This window comes from Tursiops truncatus, chromosome X (assembly GCF_011762595.2).
Source record: "Tursiops truncatus isolate mTurTru1 chromosome X, mTurTru1.mat.Y, whole genome shotgun sequence".
NCBI classification, from domain to species: Eukaryota; Metazoa; Chordata; class Mammalia; order Artiodactyla; family Delphinidae; genus Tursiops; species Tursiops truncatus.
Window position 1 is genome coordinate 93,193,402 of NC_047055.1, and position 25,112 is coordinate 93,218,513.

Sequence of the window (25,112 nt, forward strand, 5' to 3'; positions counted from 1 at the left end):
GGGTTTCTTAAAAAGCTCCCTAGATGTTCCTCATTCAGCCAGTCCAGTGTTAGCCCTCAGCTTTGAAACACCACTAACTTGCAAAAGCCATTCTGTGTATACTTATAAGTACTATAATACAATCCTATGGATAACCCCAAACTTGTTAACTTACACTGCTGGGTTGTTGGATTTTTTTTAGTCTTTTTTGTGAAAACTGGGTCAAAACTCATTTGATAACATATAGACTAGGATCCTTGTGCAGTTTTAGAGCTAAAGTTTTAAACTTTTTTTTTTTTAAATAATTTATTTTATTTATTTATTTTTGCTGTGTTGCGTCTTCGTTTCTGTGCGTGGGCTTTCTCTAGCTGTGGCGAGCGGGGGTCACTCTTCATCGCGGTATGTGGGCCTCTCACTATCGCGGCCTCTCCTGTTGCGGAGCACAGGCTCCAGACGCGCAGGCTCAGTAGTTGTGGCTCACGGGCCTAGCCTCTCCTTGGCATGTGGGATCCTCCCAGACCAGGGCTCGAACCCGTGTCCCCTGCATTAGCAGGCAGATTCTCAACCACTGCGCCACCAGGGAAGCCCAAGTTTTAAACTTTAATAGCTTAGATTACAACACAATCTGTAAATGGCCTTTCAATATAAACGGAATTTCCTTTTCGGTCTGTAGCTTTAATTCTGCCAGGTTTAGGCCAGTTCAACTCGACAATAGCATCTTTTTCATGGTAGGATTGGATATTATCGAATTGTACACAAGATTTCTTTTGATTGTCCTCGTTTTTAGCCGTAAGTTTCTTTTCCAATGTTCACTCAATTTAAAATTTTTATTTTATTAATTTTATTTATTTATTTTTTGGCTGCACAGCTTGTGGGATCTTAGTTCCCTGACCAGGAATCAAACCCAGGCCTGCAGTAGAAGCACAGAGTCCTAACCCCTGGACCACAAGGGAATTCCCCCACATTCACTCAGAATGATTGTTTTGAAGGTAATGAGTTTAAGTCCACATATGCATACTTACATTTACATGTGCACAGTCACTCCTTGGCACTGATGCCCCAGTGGCACACGTGAAGTCCCTCACTTACTTCTTCTTCTTCTTATTACTACAATTATTTTGCCATTACCCCCATCCTCCATGAGATGGTAAGCAAACAAAATAAGGAAGTGAAATTAAATAGTTCTCTTTGTTATTTGACAGCAGCTTGGTAGCAGGTACCTAAACCTAATAAATCAAAACCAGGACAATTCTATGACCACCTATTGCTTTCTAGCAAGCATTTTTTTAAATTAACATCTTTATTGGAGTATAATTGCTTTATAATGGTGTGTTAGTTACTGCTTTATAACAAAGTGAATCAGCTAGACGTATACATATACCCCCCATAATCTTCTCCCTTTAGCAAGCATAGGTTATGGTTTGCTTCCATCATGACAGCTAAGACTAGGCTGTATTTTTCTCCTTCTTTTAAAATTTAAGATTGATTCTCTAACAGGTGAGAAGAACTTCCAGGTTGGAAGGGCCCTTCGGCCCCAGCTATCAGGACTGTGTTCGGGACGAGTGTGCCGGTGAGGCTGGCCCGCTTCAGGCTGGGCAGATTCTTTGCCCAACTCAGTAGGAATCATCAGGTACTCGTGGGACCCCTGTCACGTTCCAGTGTCCTACAGCCATGTTCCTGGGATACCTGTCACATGTCCAACAATGTCATACGTACATTTCAGTAAATAGCAAAAATTGAGAAGATTCCTCTCTTCTCAATGTAAAATTCTCTTATCCTCTGACTTGTTTATAGATTTACTGATATGGAAAGGCTTATTATAAGAGCAGAGCCGGAGACCTAGTGACCAGCTGTACTCATGTGAGGTGTCTCTGCTCTTTTTGGCTGGCTCCAGGCCTTTCTTAAGGGCCACTGCAGCCCTTGCTGGTTCCTTGATTTTATAACATTAGAAAAAGGAAAGCAAGTTCAAGTCTATGGGAGCACTGGAATAGCAAAGAGTTCAATCTTTTCTTTCTTTCTTTCTTTTTTGTACTGCACCACGCGGCATGTGGGATCTTAGTTCCCCAATCAGGGATCAAACCTTATACCCCCTGCAGTGGAAGCGTGGAGTTTTAACCACTGGACCACCAGGGAAATTCCTTAATCATTTTCACGGAAAATTAATACAAACAAATACAAAGAAAAGTAGACAAAGTTGGACAAAATAATATTCCTTGAATGTGTTTATGTTCAAAATCTGAATAAGATATTAAAAAGTAAATACGAACAAGCAACTAAAAAGCCAACAATACAAACTATTTTGGGCCGTATCGAACCTATCCAGGTAACCAAGTTCAACGTAAGATTTTATTTACAGAAATCCTAAACTTACACTTTTTCGATTTTAATTTGAAGCTGAAAGATTTGACTGGTTGCCTTTCTTAAAACATGGAGGTTGCATTGTCTGTAAAGAAAACTGGCTTTTCTTATAAAAGACACAAATACATCTGAAAACCCCCAGCAAGGACATGCTGACCCTAGCATTTTTCTGGACCGAACACAAATGACTTTACACAGGGTTAAAGACTGTGCACTTAGTGACAGAGACCAGAGCTTTCCAGAGATGCAGTTGGGACTGAATCCCCCATATCAAGAGAGCAACTGAGACAATGCAATTTAAGGCATTATCGAAAGAGTTTGTGTCTGAGAGAGAAGTGTGCTTGACACGCAGAGCTTGTGCTCTGTTCGTTCTGATAACTGCCCTCACCTCCTTAATTGGCTACATTCATTTCTTCGGGGCCCAAAACATGTTTGCTAAGTACTATTTCGGAATGACTGTTACAGTAAAATTAACTTCTGATGAAAACGCATTTTTTTAAACAAAATTTTATTTATTTATGGCTGTGTTGGGTCTTCATTTCTGTGCGTGGGCTTTCTCTAGTTGCGGCAAGTGGGGGCCACTCTTCATCGCGGTGCGCGGGCCTCTCACCGTCGCGGCCTCTCTTGTTGTGGAGCATAAGCTCCAGACGCGCAGGCTCATTACTTGTGGCTCACGGGCCTAGTTGCTCCGCGGCATGTGGGATCTTCCCAGACCAGGGCTCGAACCCGTGTCCCCTGAATTGGCAGGCAGATTCTCAACCACTGTGCCACCAGGGAAGCCCATGATGGAAACTCATTTTAACAAAGACCAGAGTGAAATGCAAATGAGAAAAATCCCTGGTCTGAGGCTACCCATGTGGAGTTTGAATTCAGACCATTCCAGAAAGGGTTATAAGGAGGTACATCTTTAATCAAAATTACCATGGTTGGGTTTAATATGAATAAACAAGCTTTTTATTTTTTAATGGAGGAAAAATTCATAGTTGAGATCCAACTTAAAAACCATATGCAAAGACTGCTTTATTAGTTCTAGGCATTGCCATTTGACTGGGCAAGAACACAGCTCACAGGCTACCTCTTCTGTTTGGTGTTGGACTGAAGTCACCCACTGGGGCCCATGACATCCATACTTTAGAGCTGCCGAGGACATGGCAGGGAGCGGTGCTGGGTCAGGATACATCCTGCTGTCACTTGGAAATATGAGTTGCCATTTTCTTTTCCCCAGGGACCTACGTTTTTTTTGAAGAGAACGTTAGCATCTTTTCTTCTCATTCCAAGAATTGGCTACAAGAAACCCCTCATCTGAGCTACCAGAAATGTGTGAGTATAGCTTTTCAAAGTGTACTTATTTTCAAATCAGAGCTAAGAAAAAGTAAAAGGCATATTTCAGTTCTCAAAGTTGTAACCCCACATCAAATTCTTAACTAAAGCTGTTCCTCAATGGGAGCTCACACTAAATGCATGGCAAAGGTCTACCTACAGTTAATGTAGAGAATAAATTAAAGTACAGGAGAGCTTCACTGGTGGCGCAGTGGCTGAGAGTCCGCCTGCCGATGCAGGGGACATGGGTTCGTGCCCCGGTCCGGGAAGATCCCACATGCCGCGGAGGGGCTGGGCCCGTGAGCCATGGCCGCTGCGCCTGCGCATCCGGAGCCTGTGCTCCGCAATGGGAGAGGCCACAGCAGTTAGAGGCCCGTGTACCGCAAAAAAAAAAAAAAAAAAAAAAAAATGTTAAAAAGCATAGTCATTTTTTTAAAGTTGTAAATTAAGGCTGATTCTGTAAACAATACTAAAGAAACACTAAGCCTTTATCATTAAATAATTTTAATAAAATAAAAACATTTCCTTTCAAACAAAACCAAAAAAAAAAAAGACTTAAATGTGAATTGCATATTGGTAAGTTATCACTGCTGAAAAGCACCTGAAAATATAACTGCTGCTCTTGGTTACTTGGCATCATGCTTTTCTAAAGACAAAAACACAATGAGAGGGACATCCTGTAGCCATTTCTCGTTTATTATCATGAGTGTAAGGTTTTTCCAGCACTCACTACATTCTACTCTAGCCTGCACTCCTTCCAAAACAGTTTGTTGGCTTCTTTTCCCTGTAAGAATGGAGTATCTCCTAACCTCAGTGTAAGAAGCCTATCATCTCAAGTGTCTAACGCTGTGTGGGTAAGTGCTAAACAAAAACTCAACATCCAGTTTATCTAAGCACCGATATTACTAGTGACAGTTAAGTAGACCAAGCTTCAGTAAATTAGAAAGGTAAATCTGTTCATATTTTACTGCAAATCTGAATTTTTGGTTTTTAATTAAAAATCCCAACCTTGGGGCAATACAAAAGGCTACCTACAACCTAAGAGCTTGGTATTTAAAACTGACTTAGTAACTTAAGCTTTTAAGTCTCTTTAGTAAATTCACCGTCTTAGCCTTTGACCTAGTCAGACTTTCTAAGGAAGATATGGTTAACACAGCCTTACGGGAATCTGCATAAGGCCCATTTTGCTGAGAAAGGATTTATACTAAATGCTTAAGACATTCTGAAAGTAGATGGCTGAAAGAACTAACTACTACTACTACTGATTAATATTTCCAGTAAGGGAAGGTACTCACCAACTTTAAGCAGTCACCATTTAGATCTGATTTTAAACACACAAGCTTGAAAAAGCTGTTTCCCTGTTCACCCTGAACACAGTTAATTTACATCCCCTTCAGGGACACATCCTAAACGTAGAGACCTTTGGAAAAAGGATTACGGAGGGCTCTTCCTCAACACACACTGAGCCCTAGGCATTGACCTATTGCCTTGGCATCCCGCAGACACTCTTCCTTGGTGACAGTTGTGGTGCACGCGGTTCTTAAGTAAGTCAGAAGGGAAAGACATTCCGAACCTTCACGATAGGAATACTTCCTTCTCCCCGGTCTCACCTAAAGCACCAGATTTAAGACTCCAAAGTATCTTTACTTCTGAATTCCAAAGAAGGTGCACCCAGTGTTTTAATGGGTGGAGAAGAATTAAATGGGAACTCTAAGAATACATTTCGAATCCTCACGCAGGTGAATCCCTCTGCAGGACTCATGGAAAAACTTTCCTGTCCAAAGCATCCGTTTTGAATATTTTTACATCTATACAGTTGAAGAGAAATAGAAAATGAATAACTCCTATCTTGCAGGGTGGCCCCCGCTACTATCTCTAAGTAAATGTTGATGGAGCCCAACAAGACGACCTTGTTTTCAGATGACAACTAAAAGCATTTCCATTTTACTCTTGAGCTGTGTAATCTCAGTGGAATGTCTTTAAAACAATTAACTGATTTTTGTATGGGTCTGTAATTTGTTTTGTGGAGGAAAGTTTTAGCGTGGTTTAAGAACATTTCCCTTGAGACTTTACAACCTAAGAAAATTATTAAAACCTTTGATATAACCCCAACTTTAAACTTTGAGGTATAAAAACTGTCAATTTTCTACCTACCTGTAAATTATCAGATTACAAGGAAGCAGTTCAAAATATTAGTGGCCATATTTTCATTGTTGTGTTCATGTGGCTAAAAATACTTAAAATTCAAACAGTTTAATCCAACTGGAGTTTTCCAACTGCAGAACACTAGTTTATTAATCTCCTGGTTCTTAAAAAAATAATAAGAGTTTGAGGAAAATGAGATTATGTCTTTTTCTTTAGCAGTAATCCTTGCAGTAACCCAGCTGTAGGGAAGCACCAACAGGTTTCTATGGAAGTCATATTTCTTTGGAACATGGCAACAAATAATTACTTTTCAGATACCCAAAAGCAGAGCAGATGGAATTTGCTAGAGAATTAAATGAATTTTCACTTCTATCACTCCCGTCAAATACGTGACCTGCTTTATTTCTGATTTAAATGAACTTTGAAACACCAAAGTGTTTGACAAATCTTGGTCTTAGAATGAACAGTTAAGCCAGCAATTATATCACAATCCCATTTCTGAAAGGCTTAGATGTGAATATAGAAAATAAGGGCTGAATTCCTCTACTTGTAAACATTTCCCCTTTAAAGTTCCCTTTAAATCGATTACACCTCTACTTTCCGTTTAGAAATCTTATTTTAATAAATAAAAGGGGAAACCGAAATTTAATTTATAAAGTTTTATTTTTGTATATGTGCTAAATCTTAGGAACTGTGGACAATCTTCAGTCAGTCTGTTGGCTTGTAAAAGGCTGAGAAGTATGTGATCTGGGTGGTGAAATTTCCTCTTGGGAATCTGGATTTCAAAATGAAAAAAAATTTTCACTCATTTGCAAGTTTAAAACATGGTGCACCTTTCCCCCCTTTTTTTCTTACACCTATAAATTCGGAGGAAAAGGGCTACATTTCTGCAAATGTAAAATAATCTAAAATAATCGTAAATACAATCGGCAGCAAGTTCTTAATACATTTAGCACTTCTGTAGTGATTTACCACACCCAAAACCTTATTTTCAAACACTAAACACTCACATAGGCGCAGGACCAGTTTTGGTTGAGCCCTGCTAGGAAACCAGTACTGAATGGTTTTTCTCAGTAACACAAGAACTGGGGGGAGGGGAGGGGTGTTTTACTTTCTCGGCAGTATGTAGTACCTTCAAACTAGAGACCAAAATTGGGCACTTATGAAAAGGCAATTAAAAGAAAAATCCAGTTATAATTCTAAATAAGGCAGGATATATCCACCAAAGTAACCACAAAATTCAGCAAAGTAAGAGTTCACGGGAAAACATAAGCTGGAAAAATACTAAGAAAAAACGGAAAGGAACTATTTTGGAGTAGTCATCTGAGTATTCACAGACTTGCTTTCATTTACAAATGTAATTCAAATAAAAAAGGCTCCTCATCTTTTTAACCCACTACTAGGATTAAATACTTAAGTTGTTATCATTCACTAATAAAAGTTAATCATGAAAAAAATATAAAACATTTTAATTCTAAATTTGTACATATAACAGCTAAAAGAGACAAGGTTGGGAAATTATCATTGAGAGAAAAATGAACCAAGACAAAAACCCCAAATATGATTATGTTCTTATTTCTGCCTCTACAATGCTGAACATGAAAATTTGGTTGGTGGAGGGCTTAGAAACAGCAGCAATATGGTTCTTACCAAGTTGTGCACTGAAATACTTAGATCCAATAGGGCAAAGCCCTTGTTCACACAGATTAACAATGAAAATATCTTCAGTCTTTTTAACAGATTCTACTGTCTTCTATAAAGTAATCATGCCGTTTAGAATTCCGGGGGTACTTCTTTGAAAGGAAGACTAGTGATTCCGCAACAAACATGTAAAGTAGGAAATATATATATGGCTCAAGAAATCAGCTGAGGGAGAATTAAATAATCTTTAGGCACTTTGAAGACTTGGAAGTTTAAAATGTGCCATTTATGTTCAGAAAAAGACCTCAAAATCCACCACTATGTTGCTCTTACAATAACATGCATCTTAAAATTTTCAGTTATACATTAATGCTTGCTTAAGAGTTAAATATAGAAAATAATTTGCACAAACAAACAAAAATAACACTCTCCATTCACCTCTCCTAGATCCTGGTCACAACACAGACCATTCTTCCTCAAATGGAGGGGGAAAGGATTCACAAGCCCTCACCTGGCACTAGGGGACTTGTAAATTCAAAGCAACGGAAAGTGGGATCTCCCTCCAAGGAGAAAAATTCACAGCCTTTTAAAATGTCAGGTTTTTCATGTCTAGGAAGTCATTCATTTTAAAATTAAGTATATTACATACTTTTGTTAAGGACCAGGAAACACAAAAATCATCTCAGATGGTTAGATGGTAATATTTAATGATAGCAACTTGTCCAAATAAATTTAGCCTATTCTGCTCATTGTTAAGGAGGCTTGGAATTGAGGAACTTCTAAATTAAAATTACCAACTGGAACTGCACACAGTGTGTATGACTCTGGCTCACACTTAACAAACTCAGATGTAATATACTTAAGGTAAAAACAGGATCTATCCGGTGTCAAAATTTCCTAATATTACAGAAAACCTAGAAGCACAGATTGACTACAGAGTACTGCAAATAAGATATCCAAAGCTTTATCTTAAATACCTGCCCCTTTTAATCACAAAATAACACAATTCTCAATTTTGTTTCTGCTTTGTTCAATTCCAACTATAGCCTTTTTGACAAAACATTTGCCTATTAACTGAATTGTAAAAAATACAACCAAGCTTGTGCTCATTAAATATACATGTATATAAAAAACATACAAAAAGTACAAGATTGATTATGTTAGGAAACTTTTACAGTGTCAACAATCCTGTTTTTCTCTAAGTCTTTTAGTAAAGGGCCAAAGGTCAAATCTTTCTGTGCACAAAAATTCAATGTGACTGAACTCCTGAATTCAGTGTCATGCCTAGGCATGCTATGCACAGAATTATTTTTAATATGCAGTCCTTAAAAAACAAACAAAAAAAGACAAAAAATTAACCAAAAAACCAAAACACACCACAGGACAAAAAGTTATTCTTAAATCAAATTCTATTTGTGAATTCAGCAAAATAATTTCTATAAAATAAAACAGCAAAATATTTAAATAGAATAGGGTGGACTGTATCTGTTTGCAGGGGTATTTGGTTTTTAGACAGGTTCCAAAAAATTACACACATTCAAGTTACCAATGCTCTATTAACTGATGAGTTCCTTATCTTTAATTAAATGCTTATTCTGAAATTATACCTCAATTATATTAACTAACCAGTTTCCTTTTTAATTAGACCCTGCTTCAAATGTTAAAATTTTTGGAATAATGGAAAAGGAGCTAGGACAATTCTTGCTTTCAAGTAAAACTGTGACTGAGCAGAAGCTCAGCCAGACATCTTGGTGCAGTGGTACTCCAAATATTGTAGGATTCTGACTTCCACTTCACTGGGATCCAGCAGAAGGAAAGTTTTAAAAGGTTCTCCTAATAAGCTCTACCAAAGAAACAGAACAAGCACACCAAATACAGTCTTCTATTATGCTCCAAGCATCCTGGCATAGCAAATTTTTGCATATTTGTTTTAAATCTTTTAAAATTCCCATTACTGATACTTAAGTTTCCTTATCCCACCCAGAGGTTGAACTGTCAAACATTAGATGTAAGCAACATATGTGTAACTGAAAACCACCTGTTTATCACATTTCTCTCCTTGTTTTATATTTTATATTCTAGGTGTAAGACGGAAAAGCTCTGAGCAATACAGCTGTCACACTGGGACAACTGCTGTCATTATGGTAATTTTTTCCTCACTGGCTACACTAACCTGGTGTGAAGCCATGCTACATGTTACAGCGTAACTATAGCTTCAAAGTGATTAACCTAACCTCAGAATAAAAAGGCAATGAAAAAGATCTAGAAACAAAGTTACATCACCAAATTTTCCACATCAACCAAATAATTTAAAGGTTACCAGCCTTTCACTGCTCATAATAAAACTGACTCCAGTGGCAAAGAATTAACATGAAACTATTGGTGTGGTTGAAATGGATGGGCTCTGGTTTGTTGCTGTTGGTTTATTTTGTTTTTGTAAAGGAGTTGATCCAACTGCCGTTAAGGCAGGCAACACTGGTTGCAGAGTGCAATGGGTATAACAAGGAAATAACTTTTGTAGGTTTTGTAGATCTGTGAGTCTCATCAAGAAAAAAGTTTCTTGCTTAAGAATTAACAGTCAAACATTAATATACTATATACACCTTTGCCATTTACACATTAGCATCAGGCCATTTATTACAAAACACTATACACTTTCCACTGCAGGCGGGTTATATATTGACAGCAAATTTCTGCAGGTAAGACAGTGAATAAACTTTCCACTCCATGTTGATTAGGAATAGTTTTTCTAGTTTTAAATATTAGCCAGACACAGAAAAAGGTTGGACTGTAAGGCCTGGGTGCACAGTCTTGATGGAACCAGTTAATCATGTGCATTTCACTGATCCTTCGTCTGAGGTGGGGATACTTCTTCACTGCCTTCATAATTTTCTTGTGCTCGTTGGCCAGTTCTCTGAGGGTTGTTCATGTGATGTGCTGCTGGGCCTGTATACGGCTGTCCATGCACATGGTTATTCTGGGAGGGGAGAAGAGATCTGCATGTTAAAACTTTTCATATATTAAACTTCAACTTTAAAGATCACAGGCTGAAGTTTGTAGAAATGTAAACATTTCTTTTATTCCTAGGACTTAAAAAGAGTAAATACACTTGGGCTAATGATGGAAAAGAAAAAAAAAAAAAAAAAAGTGGTTTGAAAGAGAAAAGGTAGCCTAAATTCAAACCCCAAAGCCCCAAATAAAAGCAGTGTAGGTCTGTTTAATTCTTTGGCCAAAGTGATTTTAAGTGCCAAAAATTATTTAGATTCAAGTCTGACAAATAAGGGATAACACAGCCCATTATTGCTCGTGGTAAAAAATATTCATGAAAAGGGATCTGTGAGCTGGAACACCTCTATCCTCACTCTTCTGAGCATCTTGAAACTCCCATATGAGAAATCTGATTGAATGATCATATGAGGTCTGCATGAGCAACAACCCTGAACACAGGATGATGTTAATGAAAACAAAACAACACTGAAAATAATGGATTAACCGGGCATGATTAATATATGAGTTTTCTCACGGCCGAGGAAAGTAACTCTTCTCCTTGTGGATTTGGGTCCTTAACGTTTTAAACCCCTGAACTCATTTTTCTGTACGTTCCCACCAGTCAAGCCAAGAAGATCATAGGCTTTAACTTTCTGTAATTTCTATTACGAAAATTAATATGTTGAATATGCATTTTCCAGTCATATTCAACATTTCTAGTCAGCATGCTTCTATTTCCACCCTGAAATATAAGACAGAATGCTTAAATAATGGTTCTGAAAGCATGGTTCCTAGACCAGTAGCAGCAGCAGCAGCAGCAGCAGCAGCAGCAGCAGCAGCAGCAGCAGCAGCAGCAGCAGCAGCAGCAGCAGCAGCAGCAGTTGGGAACTCGTTAGAAATGTAGTGAATGAGAAACGCTGGGGTGGGGCCTAGCACTCTGCTGCAACAGCCCACCAGGGATTCCCATGCTTGTGCAAGTTTAAGGACCACTGCCTCAAAAGATCTGAATTAGTCACATCTGGGGTTTAGAAAGAGACGCTCTCATTTAGAACGTTTCTTCATCTAAATTTATTTAGTTATTGATTTCACAGAAAAATTCATGGAAATCTGTCAAATCCCTGATTTTTTTCCAACAATTTTTACTGTCATTGAAGTCTTGGTTATGCTAAGTAATAAGCAAACACTTCTTCCTTCACTGTCATATCTTAGTGCCTTCAAAATCCACTTGCACACTTAGCCTAACAGGAAATGTCGTCTTAATCCATTATACTAAATATTGATTATCATTTTATATTGATGTGAATAATCATAGTTTTACAAACGTCATCTACTAGTACAAGAAGGGCACATATCTGACCAGGAAAACACCACAGGGGCAAGCTCAAACATGCCACATTGTGACCCCATGCTAACCATTCCTCTTTTGATCATGCCCCCAAAGCTAGTCTAGATGATCCCTCTATTACTTTACAGTCACAACAAAAAACGTAGCCATCCTTTGGGCTTCCCTGGTGGCACAGTGGTTCGTGCCCTGGTCCAGGAGGGTCCCACATACCGCGGAGCGGCTGGGCCCATGAGCCGTGGCCGCTGAGCCTGCGCTCCATGGCGGGAGAGGCCACAGCAGTGAGAGGCCCGCGTACCGCAAAAAAAACCAAAAAAAAACCACTTAGCCATCCTTTAAATAAAGCATAAAGATTGGTTCTAGGGAATAAAAACACGAACCAAGCCCAATATACCTGCTGATACTGAGATCCAGGTGAATGGGGGTATAATGGGGCATCTTCAGGTGGAGGCGACTCATGCTCATCTGGGGCATCTTGGTCATCTGGCTCCTGATTTTAAATATTTAAAGATAAAGAATTATGTAGCCAAATTCAAGTTTAGTTTTATTTTTTTTTTCTATTTGAAATAAAATCTTTAAAATCTAAAAAACTGACCCACTAACAACTTTTCTTTTACTACAGATAAACAAAGTAACTGAAAGGAACCTGATTTGGATTCTCTTAGAAATACTAGATTCAGGCAATTTCACAAATATTTCTCTAAAAGAAGGCTCCCTCATTAAGACCACATATAAACAAACTTCAACATAATTTTTTTTTACCATTATCATTAATACATAAACACTGGCCTATAAAGTGAAGAATTACTTTGCTTTCTTCCATTTCTATCTGCTGCACACTGGCGGCTTTTTTTACCTCCTCTGGACAGAGTTCACAAGCTTTTGCAAGTGTCATCCTAGCACTATGTGATCTCTCCAAGAAATAACCATTTGATGTTTCATTGCTTTGCACCGGAGGAGACCAATTGTTGTAAGTGTATTGAGGATTGCCAGTGTATGGTCGTCTTTCAAGTTCATCTCCAAGCCATTCCACTGCCCAGGTCCACTTTCTTTTAAGATCTCCATTGCCCTTCAAAAGAAAATAAAACTATATATGTAAAAGGTTTTGGAATGCTTTTCAAAGGTAACTTTAAACGACAACTCCAAATTCTCATAATTCTCTTCTTTTAAAACAGAATCCTTAATTCTGATTCAGATTTCTACAAAATTATATGTGTGTGTGTATATATATACACATATATATATATATAGAGAGAGAGAGAGAGAGAGAGAGCGCGCGAGCGAGCGAGAGAGCAAGAGAGAGAGAGAGAGAGAGAGAGAGAAAGGGAGAGAGACCCTCACCTGCAGAATCTGGTAAGCAACAGGACAATTGCTAAAGAGAGCTACCATACATTTTATACACTGGTATGCTCTTTTTTGATAGTGATTCTTAGAGCGCTGGATTGTGTCAAAGAGCCCATCTCGGTCATCTGGGATTCCTTTAAGTGCATTATGAATTCTGAAAGAGAACCAGATAAATAAAAACTTCTAAAATCAAATAGCAGCTAACATTACTGAGTGCCTACTATGTGCCATTCAATAAATGTCTTTGATGTAGTTATGTAATCTAATGCTAGACAGTAAGTCCTCTTCTTAAACCCTTGAACACAGATAAGAAAAACAGAGAGGTTAAAAGGCTTGCAACCCAAGGTCATATGGCCGCCTAGTACCAACTTATTACCAATCCAAAATGACAAATATCATATGATTCCAGTTATACGAGGTATTTAGAGAATAGACAAAAATCAGAGAAAGCAAGAATAATGGGTACAGAGTTTCAGTTTGGGATGATGAAAGTTCTGGAGATGGATAGTGGTGATGGTTAACACAATATTGTGAATGTACTTAATTCCACCAAATTGTACACTTAAAAATGGTTAAAATGGTAAATTTTGTTATGAATATTTTACAATTTTTCAAAAAATATTTAAAAATTCACCTGCCTGCAATTCTACTCTAAGCTATATATCCAAGAGAATTGAAAACAGGTGTTTAAAAAGAAATACAAAACTTGTACATGAATGTTATTCACAGCAGCCAAAAGGTGGAAACAACCCAAATATCTACCAACAGATGAACGAATATACAAAATGTAATGTACCCATACAATGGAATATTATTCAGCCATAAAAAGCAATGAAGTACAGATATGTACTCTAACATGGATGAATGTGAAAACATTATGCCAAGTGAAAGAAGCCAGATACAAAAGAACACATTGTATGATTTCGTTCATATGAGATGTCCAGGCAAGTCCTGGATATTTTGCCTATGCACTGACAAATTCATAGAGATAGAAAGCAGATTAGTGGTTGTCAGGGGCTGGGGGATGGGAGGACTAGGGAGTGACTGCTTAATTGGGTTTGGATTTTCCTTTTGGAGTGATGAAAATGTTCTGGAATAAGACAGTGGTAATGGTTGCACAACACTGTGAATGTACTAAAAGCCACTGAATTGTATGCTTTAAAATGGTTAAAATAGTGAATTTTATGTTAAGTGAATTTTACCTCAATAAAGAAACAATACCTGAAAAACCTTTTGTATACCTTATATTTTACTTAATAGAACATTCCAAATCAAAATTCAAGTTTGTTTTGTTTTTTTGTATTACATGCATTTATAAAATCTGTTTTGTTTGGAAATCATGACTTTGTAATTTTGCAAAGTTTAATCATTTCAGACCACACAATCAACCATGTACAGGCTTCCTGCTATTTAATCTGAAACACTGCAGTGTATATTCTGTTTTTACCTTCAGTTTTGTCAAGTGATAATGAATCAACTGCTTTCAAATGCCGTTTTTATCAATATTACCTTTCCCTCCCTTGTTCCCCAATGCTTAACGGTGCCAGGCCCACGGGAGATGCTCCATAAATATACACTGCTTACTAAATGACCTAAAAAGCCCACTATGAGAAAATTATTTTCAAGCTTGGTGCCAGGGACTCATAACAACAATCTTATCATTACACAAAAGTCAAATTCCCATGTTTAATCCGGCACACATGCCTTTAGCATTATTACTTGCTCTAATGAAACAAGAGAACTAAGATGTGGCTAATTGGCTTAAAGCTATAAATGCTTACAATATTTTCAAAAGAAAATAATGAAAAGTTAGATTCCATTTCAACCAACTCTTAAGTTTCAGATCCTTTGATCATATTGAGAAGAATACTGGTAGTATGCAAAATAAGCAGCTATAGTTTTAGAACTACTAAATTTTGTGTTTAATGAAAATTGATTTCTGGTTTAATGCTATTTTTACAATATTAATTCAACTGTTGGAAATCTATGATGGTAATTCTGGTGAATAATTTGAAAATATTATTTCATGAATTCTGGCATTTGCAATCCCCACTAAGACTCAAGATTTTAATTTCTCTTTAAGCATTTTGTTGTTATAAAACTTGTAGGTGTGTATGTATGAATGTATTTATTCATTTATTTTTTGTGTGGCCATGCTGTGCAGCATGTGGGATCTTAGTTCCCCGACCAAGGACTGAACCCTTGTCCCCTGTAATGGAACCACTGGACTGCCAGGGAAGTCCCAGGTTTCTGTTTTAATTATTACACTGACAGACAGGAGGCAGTCTGTTATATAGATTGTCAATTGTTTCCCAACATAAACTCTTACACTATTGTCCATGTAGGGAGGGAAGTTATAAAATCTGGCAAAGTTGCCAACTAATTCCACAGTTCATCATCATCTGTATTGCTCTTGGGATTAAGGATAATGTATTAAGCTTTTACGTAAAAAGAGGAATTCTGGAGGAAGCTTAAGGGACAGCTAAGTTGGATAACCTTAGTCCTAAATTAATAAATATTAAAAATAAAATTTAAAAATTAAATAATAAAATTAAAAGTAAATAAAAAATTGCTAACTCCTAAACCTCACGTACGTATACTGAAAAACTAGTTATGGTTCATGCTCATTTATTCACGGATTCCATATCTGCAGTTTTGCCTACTTGCTAAACTTTATCTGTAATGGTAAAAATCAACTCTTTGCAATTGCAGTCACATGCAGAGTAGCAAAAACATCTGAGTTGCCCAACACACGTTCCCATCTGAAGTGGAACAAAGTGATATTCGGCCTTGTTTTAGCTCATACTGTAAACAAGTATCCTTTTTCCCATCTATTTCAGTGACAGCTTTTCACATTTTTGTGCTTTGTGTTGATCTCACTGTTTAGAAAGGGCCTCAAATGTTTAGTGCTGGGCTTCCCTGGTGGCACAGTGGTTGAGGGTCCGCCTGCCAATGCGGGGGACGCGGGTTCGTGCCCCGGTCTGGGAGGATCCCGTATGCTGTGGAGCAGCTGGGCCCGTGGGCCGTGGCCACTGAGCCTGCGTGTCCGGAGCCTGTGCTCCGCAGCGGGAGGGGCCGCAGCGGTGAGAGGCCCGTGTACCACCAAAAAAAAAAAAAAAAAAAAAAAAAAAAAAAAAAAAAAAAAAAGTGTAGTGCTGAAGTGCTGTCTAATGTTCTCTAAGCCCAAGAAGGCTGTGATGTGCTTTGCAGAGAAAATATGTGTCAGATAAGCTTTGTTCAGACCCGATTTATTGTGAATTCAACGTTAATAAGTCAGCAATATATATTAAATAAGGTGTCTTTAAACAGAAACACACATTAAAAAAAGGTTATGTATTGATTGGTCGAAAAAAAAAAAGTAACCAGGGCTTCCCTGGTGGCGCAGTGGTTGAGGGTCCGCCTGCCGATGCGGGGGACGCGGGTTCGTGCCCCAGTCCGGGAGGATCCCACATGCCGCGGAGCGGCGGGGCCCGTGAGCCATGGCCGCTGAGCCTGCACATCCGGAGCCCGCGTACCATAAAAAAAAAAAAAAAAAGTAACCAGAGCCTGGCAAGAACCTAACCCTGTTTTTCCCCCAGGAGCAATGATTTAGTATTTGCTCATTCAGTGTTCACAGTGACTTTCAGACCGTAACTACCATGAATAACGGGAACTGACAGTACTTACTGAAGGTACTATATTTAGATAACCAAATGTTATCTCATGTAATTCTAAAACTAACATAATCTAATCCTAAAATAACCCTAGAGCATCATTAATGAAATTGAAACATTTACAAAAAAATCCCCCCAAACATAAAACACAACAACAATTGAAAGAAAAAGGTTAGTATATTAAGTATGCAGCTTGGGCAATGAGAGCAAAAAGTAAAAAATGAAATAAAACTGTGAGGAAGGGGGGACCTTTTTATTCATTCTTGTCTTATGTTTTGTTTAAGATACATTTATTAGATATTCAAGAGGTAAAAAAAAAAAATATGTGCCGACTGGTAATTTCAGTTACTCTAAAAGCTGGGCAAGGAACAAAAAAGGGTATCTACCTGTGAGTCTGCCAGGAGTCCTCAATCAGTAAGATTTGCAAAAGCAGATCCAAATAGGGCCGGAGTTCATAAGTATAGGAATATGCAACCTTTAAAAACAGGTAAGACATGGTGAAGAACTTATTTTAAAGCAGCAACAGTGGTGATCCTTTTGTAATGTGTAATGTATAAAAATATCAAATCACTATGTTGCACACCTAAAACTAATATAATTGTAAAGTCAATTATATTAAAAAAACTATTAAAAAAATAAAAATATAAAATAAAGGAATAACAAATCAAATTATAGAGACATATGAATGTATATTTTCCTTTAACCTGCCAGAGAAGTTCACTGAGGACAGTAGATGAGAACTGAGGATTCTCCCAGCAGCAAAAACGAAGCAATTTGACGGTTTCCTCTGAGTTACTGCAGTCCTCAATGATTTTCTTCACATAACTTGTCCTCACAAATAAAATGTCTGCCACATTCTGCTGAATTGGCATTATAGGTTGTGATAAATTAGGATCACCAAAAGGATTGGGAAGAGGAGGATTACCTAGAATACAGATTTGTCATCAATGAAAAACTAATCGGCTTCTCTACAATAATACTCAGCTTTCACCACAGAAAATAGCTTATGAATTTTTTATTTTATGAAAATAATATTTTAAATCAAGTTTTCTGAGTACAACAAATAAAGTAATATTAAGCATTATAATGATCACATATATCAAGATGATAAAATATAAAATTGAAATGCCAACACTGGCGTTTTCTTTATATAAAAGTTAATTCTTAAAACTACTTCATAAACAAGGTACCAACCTCAGTAGCAAGTAGACAGAAAGATTCCCTTTAAATATGAGAAAAAGGTGCAGGACTCAAAATATTATAAAATATTCCAAAGCATGGACTTTCAGACTCTCGTTTTATTTTTAAATATCTTCGGAATTACTTTGAATCAGGTACTATATATGGCCAGCAGTACTTTAAAACCAATGTAAAGAATGGAGTATTTGACTTTACCGTTGATTGAAGACTGCATTCTTGATGAGACATTGCAGCATCGGATTAGCTGTGACACTACTGAGTATAATTTGCCTAATTCAGCATACTGATACTTGATTGGAGGACCTGGACCTTCATCTAAAGACACAAGCATAAAGGTAGCAGGTACACTCAATTTCAGAAGCTGTGTCTTCTCCGCCACACCTACAATAAAGAAGGGAGAAGCAAGAAGAGAGGGGAAGAATTATATGAGAGGAAAGAACTGGGACGGAAGGGCTTCATAATAAAATATTTTTCTACAACTTTTATGATCAGAAGATCACTTTTACTTAGCATTCAGAGTATTATTTAATCAGAACCAAAAATCTACTGAGTTAGTGTAACTGGATTTAAGTACTGAAATGGTTAAACGGTGACTATGACATTCCAATCCTACTGGGCATAAGGAAGAGAAACACCTTCTATGGCCTGGGGAGTCTCGGGAACTGCCTAGTCTGCAATCCTCATCATTAGGTGAATGACGAAAACTGAGAAATAAGAATTCTTTTATGAACTGCCTTTCTTCCTCAGCCAAGCTTCTTGACGCCTTAACTTGTTCCCTCTACTTTCTCGTCTTCCCAGTCCTCAACCCATGCCTATTTGGCTTCTGCCCCCTTTTCTGGTTTAAAGCTAAGGAATAGTTCTCAAACCATAACCATTTCCTTTCTTGGGTTCCTGTCTTATTTTCCTTCTACCTCTTCTTCTTATTTGTGAGTCCTCCTTCCTGTCTTCAAAAGTGATGGTCCTCAAAGTTCCCACGTCAGGCTATCTTCTCACACCATATGCCTTCCCTGGACGATCAAACCCACTCTAATGGCTTCAAGTTCCAGCTATTTTCATTCAGCTGATCCCCAAATATTTCCAGACAAATAGATCACCGCTCTACTGGACATCTCTATTTGGGTGTCACAAAGACTCAAATTCCCTGTCCACGTTCTTCCTCCTGTGTTTCCCCTCTAAGTACATGGCACTACTTCCTGCTCAGTTTGTCAAGTTGGAATCCTGGGCATCATTCTTAACATCTCTTCCGTGTTCCCCTTCCCTGAATATCCAATCACCAAATCCTACTGTCCTTATCTCCAATAAAAAGCACCAGGATCTGACTACTTGTATCCCGCTCACTGCCAGTTCCTCAGTATAAGCCACAACGATTTTCTATCTATAAATTACTTTAACAATCTCTGGTCTTACTCCCCAATAATCCATTCCACACTGCAGCCTGGATCTTTCTAGAAGCCATGTCTATTCAAAACTCTACAATGGCTCATCAATGCTCTCAGGATAAAGTCCAGAATCTCTCACAAGGCTTGACAGAATAGCACAATTAGAAAATTCTGCTCACCACTCCTGCCATCCCCGTATTACATCAATTCTAGTCAGACTGAATAACTTTCATTTCCTCCAATGAGCCATGCTGAGTTTATTCCAAGTCTCTGCACCTGCTGTTCACTCTGGATGGAAAAACTCAACCGACCAATTCCCACATCTTCCCCACTAAGTCCCCCACACTCCCCCTATGATGTACTTCCATAGCACTTCGTATTTTCCCCATTATAGCCACAAACATATTTTATGGCAAGTACCTTTTAATTTGCTTCTATACTCCATTAGAAAATAGGTGTCTTATTTATTGCCATGTTCCAAGAAGTATAATAAATACAGGTCCGTCCACAAATCCCTTATCTGAAATCCTGAGATTCAAACAGCTCTTAACATCAATATAAACAAAGTTCATTCATAAACTTGCTGTGAAAATCTGGCCTGAACTGACAAGAGGCTATGCACAGTCTTCAATCATCCCCTCTCAGTGTGAATATTCACGTGTATGATTACAAAGTGCTGTTTCAGACCCTGCTCTAGGGATGTTACATAATTCAGGGCATATGGGCTATTTTACCTTTCTTAAAACCAAACAGTCTGAACCACAAAGCATATCTATCTTGTCCTAAGGATTTCGTATTAAAGTTTATAGACCCATGTTTGCTTTTAGCAGGGAAATTTTAATTAGATTAGATTATGGACCGACGATGCATGTTTTCTGAACAGGGAATACCTAAAAAGGGAGTTGAACAGAGTGAGATTTTTATAAATACCTAAGATTTGGCATTTCTAAGTGTGAAATACAGATTCCCCTTATGCTTGTTTGCGTAAATATTCTTTTCAACTACAAATATGCAAGCATCTCCAGTATGGGAAGGTAAGGGAAAAGACGACAAACGCAAAGTAGAATGTTGCTTATGTTAAAAGGGCCATGGATCAACTGGCGATTGGTAAGTTCATGCACAAAAAACCTGGAATGACAGGGATGTTTGGGTTTAGAACTTAACATAAATAACAGGTAATTTAAGTGAATATTTATATTATCCCCGATTTTAATTTAGTTTACGTCAACAAAAACTTACGTACAGACTAAGTCCTTTACCCAAACTTGGTGAGTATTACACATCCATCTGGGACCTTTTGAAAATGTGGATTCCTTGTGTTAGCTCTGAGAATTCTTATTCAGTTGGTTTGGGATGGGGCCTAGGCATCAGTATTTAAGAAAAAAAAAGGTCTAGCACCACTACTTTAGGAGATAAAAATATGATTAAGATACAGATTTTGACCTGTGTCTGGTGCAGAGATAAGACACATGCATAAATAATGATAAAGTACAAGGTGAAAAGTGCAGTGTAAAAAAAAAAAGTTTCAAATAAAATTCACAATAGGTTTTATGGAACACTGTTTCTATTTTAGACCAGGTTATACTTCATCATGTGACTTACATGACTTCATTACTTAATACATTAAAAGAGAATTATGAAAACTTAAATTCTTACCTAAATTGGCATACATTACAAACAGGTTGAAATACTGCTGTAAATGACGCCCATGCTCTGAAACTTCTCTTCTCAGTAGATTTAGTACTGCTCTTAGTAAGTGATCACTCAGGCTTAAGTTGTCATAAGCCTGTAAAGGATAAAACATTGGTTGTTTTTCAGCAACAAGGTGCAGGTACGATATAATTCTCTTTGCATGAAAAAGGGACATGCACATATACATGTTAAATATAGGCAGAAATTTCTGGAAGGACTGATCACACAAGAAATGATTAAAAAGGGTTGCTTTTTAGGAAAGGGGATGAAGATCCAATATAGATTTCATTATAGAGGCTTCATACTGTTCTAAGCTTTAACAAATGGAAGTCCATTTAAATTTATATACAATTTATGTAACAGTTAAGTGTATAACTAAGCCACTGAATGTAACTGAATTAACAGAAAATTCCGCTATGTTTTAAAGAGCCAATAGTCACTATTCACTGCTGGGAAGTACTTTTAATGGAACTCATATAAACATTTGAGTTATCGGACTATCTGGTTATTACGTGCTCATGCACGTTTGTTAGGTAAATATATCAAACAGATGCACATATATTTGTGACTTCAACTTCCAGGAAACAGAACTTATTTCTGTTAACTGGGCAATTACCTGACTAGAAGGTCCTGGAGATGCAAAAGGTGAAGGACATGGCCCATCTTGCAAGGAAAAATGTGCAATAAAAACTATAAGTTTTGCAAATGCACCTCTCACTTCTGCACTAGGGCACTCCAGAAGGTATTCAGAGAAGCGATTTGAAACATTAAAAAGGACATTGTGAGCAAACCAAAAACGTACATTCTTGCTGTGACGAAGGAGAATACATAATGCATCATACCTAAGACAAAACCAAACAAAAATCTATGAATATCGATTCAGTAACATGTTTCCTATAGTATAGGGATGGGTCTCTAGGAACCAAACCAAAAAAAAAAAATCAAAGAACTTTTACTACTGGAGGGAGAGAACCAGCAATGGTAGCTTCTAGTACTAATATTAAAAAGATAAATACTATGACTTGGTCTATTCTCACAGAGTGACAAAATAAATAGACGAAAACTTATACAGTCCTCTACAAATCCATGACCAAACTCTTCCTAGGTTCAATGACAAAACAATAATCCCCATTCCCTTAACATCTTACTACTAGAATAGTAAGTAAATATTGTTAAATCGAGGTATTATAATGGCCTCTAAATTTATACAATTAGAAACTTAAACTCATTTTAAGTTTCTACCTTTTTAATCTATGGCTGAATTTAATCTAGGGAAGCTAAAATGTTAATATTTTTGTGATTAGATAGCTTAGACTTTTAAGTATCACCCTGTAATGTTTTGTACAGAGATGTCAAAAATATGACACAAGGTAACAGAAGCAGAAGCCAACTTCTGAATAATAAAAGGTGGTATTTAATCTCAGTATTTTTTAAAATTTATTTTTTATACAGGTTCTTATTAGTTATCTATTTTATACATATTAATGTATATATGTCAATCCCAATCTCCCAATTCATCCCACCACGCAGTAATTATTTAAATATGATTTCTCTCACTATCGCTACCAAGATTTTTTAAATTCTGCATTCCAAATCTGAAATGCAAGTATCATGGCTTGGAAAAAATAAAGCAGTATATTAAAGAACCAAACTAAATGCCAGTAATAATAGGAATGAAAATTCAAAGCAATGATACCAATCACTGGCAGAGCCACGGACTACTTTCTTGGTGTGAAATCCTGTGGTAAAGAGGAACCTAGCAGCAAGCTGAATACTAATCATAGTGATTTCTTCTGCTTCAGGCAACAGGTGATCTTGCCCTAAAAATAAAATGTAGATTAAAAAATAGTCAAACAAATTTCTGTGCTCAAACCCCATTTTCATTTTCAAAAAACAAATCTGCATTATCAACAATTTTCCAAGTACTATGTTAAAACCCCTGGGCTACTTATGAAATAATTCTTAGTAGTTCAGTAAAGCACCCTTCAACTAATGCTTGAGTAAAAAAACCAAACTGTTGTAGCAAACAAAAGCTCCTCTGTCTCTAAATGGCAAGACAATATATACCACTCAAAGGTAACAGTCATCTGAAACATGACTTTAGAACAACCAAAAAGAAAGAAAACAAACATGTTGATGCCTGCTAAGAAACCCTGCAAGTAAAAGAAGAGGTATGCTTTCTTACTAAGAAGCTAAATTCTTGATACTTACCTGGAGGAGGATTTAAGTAAACACCATTACATGTAAGCAGTTTTTTCATAAACTGAAAATATTCCATACTGTACTGCATTCGGTTATGCATGAACTGCACATTCTGTTTCCGCACACTTCTCTCAATGGCTGATGGCATAATAATCTGATGCGGTCTTGTGGTGATAGCAAGCTCTGATATATACCTTATCAACTCATCACCTTGGTCTATTGTGTCCAATCGTTCATAAAAAAGTATATAAGCATTCCACCACCTTTTCTGGCGCCTGTATGACATGCGCTTCATCATGTGATCAAATACTTCTCCCATGTACTCTCCACCAAAACACTGGTTTTTCATTTCTTCATCGTCATCCATTTTACATTCAGTTACATCTCCATCATCAAATTTATACCAGCGATTTCTCTCGCCATCTCCTCCGTTCCTTTGAATGATGTAAGAGTAGTAATGTCCCCCGCTCGCCTGACCACTGTGTACAAGCACCCCCACAAGTCTGTATTTCGTGCTTCCTGCTGGCTCACTGTCAGACTGCTCATTCTGTTGTATCAACTGACTCTCTGGGTTTACGTTATCTCCTTCCAGCTTTGCAACACCGGCAACTGTGTAAGGTTCCATGTCCAGTTCACGAGGAAATTCAAAATAATCATTAAACTTGATTGCACATTCTCTTTCCCAGTCATAGTCGAATCGTTTTAGTTGGATAGCGAGAACAGGAGGTAATTTTTTAATAAGCAAGCGCTTTACAGTATCAACCTAAAATGAACAGAGCAAATTACTAGATGTTCTCTTATAATCCACTGCAAAAAACCCACAAAATTTAAAACTCTACTATTAAATTCTCAGGATTAATCTGAAATTTTAAGTATAAACAAATACATGATAATGAACACAATCAGAGCATTTCTGTCAGTTGATATTTTTAAAATGTTCACTAAAACTAATACGAAGTAGCTGATGCCTTTTGCTACAACTTGCAAAAATTAGTGATATAGACATTATTCGCTGTCTGATTTCTATATTGGAAGTGCTATCTAACCATTATTACTTGTTTGATATTTACTGTTATTTTAATGAAGTTTGCTGTGAGCAAACTACAGAAATATAATAGTAGCAGCTAATATTTATTGGGCAATTAGGTACCAAGTTATATGATGCTAAGTGCTGTCCAAGTAGTAACATGTTTAATCCTCCCAACGCTCCCAACCCTGAAACTTAAGGATGAGAATTAGGAGTAAGAGATAACTTGCCTCAAGTCTTAGAGCTGTGAGCGGCAGGGAGTATGGCTTTACAGCTCATGATCTCAACCTCTAGATTTTAATACCTCTCTAAGTGGTATGTAACGTCAAAACAATACAGGTGACTTACAGGTGAGAGGGCTTGGGAGCCCAGAAAGTTACACATTATTTACCACATGTATGCGTAAATTGTCTCTCCTAAAGAACCTGTTAAATGCCCACAGGCAAAAACCAATCGAGTAAGTCTAAAAATCTGATCCAAGTGGTTTAAAAAACACAGGTGGTAGAAGAAATCTTTTGTGGCTAAAGTAATTAACGGTTTGGCTTCAGCAAACTTCTTGGTCTTGGGTAGCAACTCTGGACATGAGAGAAGTGTTTTCCTCTATGAGCTCTGTAGCTTCGAGGAGTTCAAGGGCAGGTTGGTTGAATATGGATGAAAAGTGCCTGTGTAACTCAGACAAGAGACTGATATTAAGCTACTATGACCTCTGAAGTGATTCACTCTTATCTTTACCTGTTTTCCCTAGCCCTTCTGGCACTATTTTCTCTCAATTGCCTTTACCTGACAGACCTTTCTCTCAATCATCTTTACCTGACAGACCTTTAAGTCAGTTATCTTAACTA

General features: G+C 37.4%; 1 protein-coding gene and 1 long non-coding RNA gene across 7 annotated transcripts in view; one reads left to right on the plus strand and one right to left on the minus strand.

Annotated features, from left to right (window-relative positions):
- The first annotated feature begins 844 nt into the window (after positions 1–844).
- On the plus strand, positions 845–3,739 carry LOC141277595 (uncharacterized). Its single transcript, XR_012329225.1, has 3 exons — positions 845–968; positions 1,477–1,609; positions 3,563–3,739. It is a non-coding gene; the product is annotated as an uncharacterized lncRNA (long non-coding RNA).
- A 2,707-nt stretch (positions 3,740–6,446) lies between these two features.
- The window catches only part of USP9X (ubiquitin specific peptidase 9 X-linked), a 126,754-nt gene continuing 108,088 nt past the window's right edge, over positions 6,447–25,112 (minus strand). For 2 of the 6 annotated variants that reach the window (XM_033849994.2, XM_033849995.2), the window contains exons 35-45: positions 23,253–24,006; positions 22,738–22,861; positions 21,658–21,883; positions 21,006–21,135; positions 18,166–18,351; positions 17,475–17,695; positions 17,157–17,245; positions 13,115–13,271; positions 12,582–12,842; positions 12,168–12,263; positions 10,048–10,420 (exon numbers count right to left, since the gene is read on the minus strand). In XM_033849994.2, the coding sequence (XP_033705885.1) occupies positions 10,283–10,420; positions 12,168–12,263; positions 12,582–12,842; positions 13,115–13,271; positions 17,157–17,245; positions 17,475–17,695; positions 18,166–18,351; positions 21,006–21,135; positions 21,658–21,883; positions 22,738–22,861; positions 23,253–24,006 (2,382 nt within the window). In that variant the 3' untranslated portion in view covers positions 10,048–10,282. Of the gene's footprint in view, positions 10,421–12,167; positions 12,264–12,581; positions 12,843–13,114; positions 13,272–17,156; positions 17,246–17,474; positions 17,696–18,165; positions 18,352–20,279; positions 20,478–21,005; positions 21,136–21,657; positions 21,884–22,737; positions 22,862–23,252; positions 24,007–25,112 lie in introns of those variants that run through there. The other 4 variants (XM_004312589.4, XM_019943513.3, XM_033849996.2 and 1 more) reach the window with 3 other exon arrangements.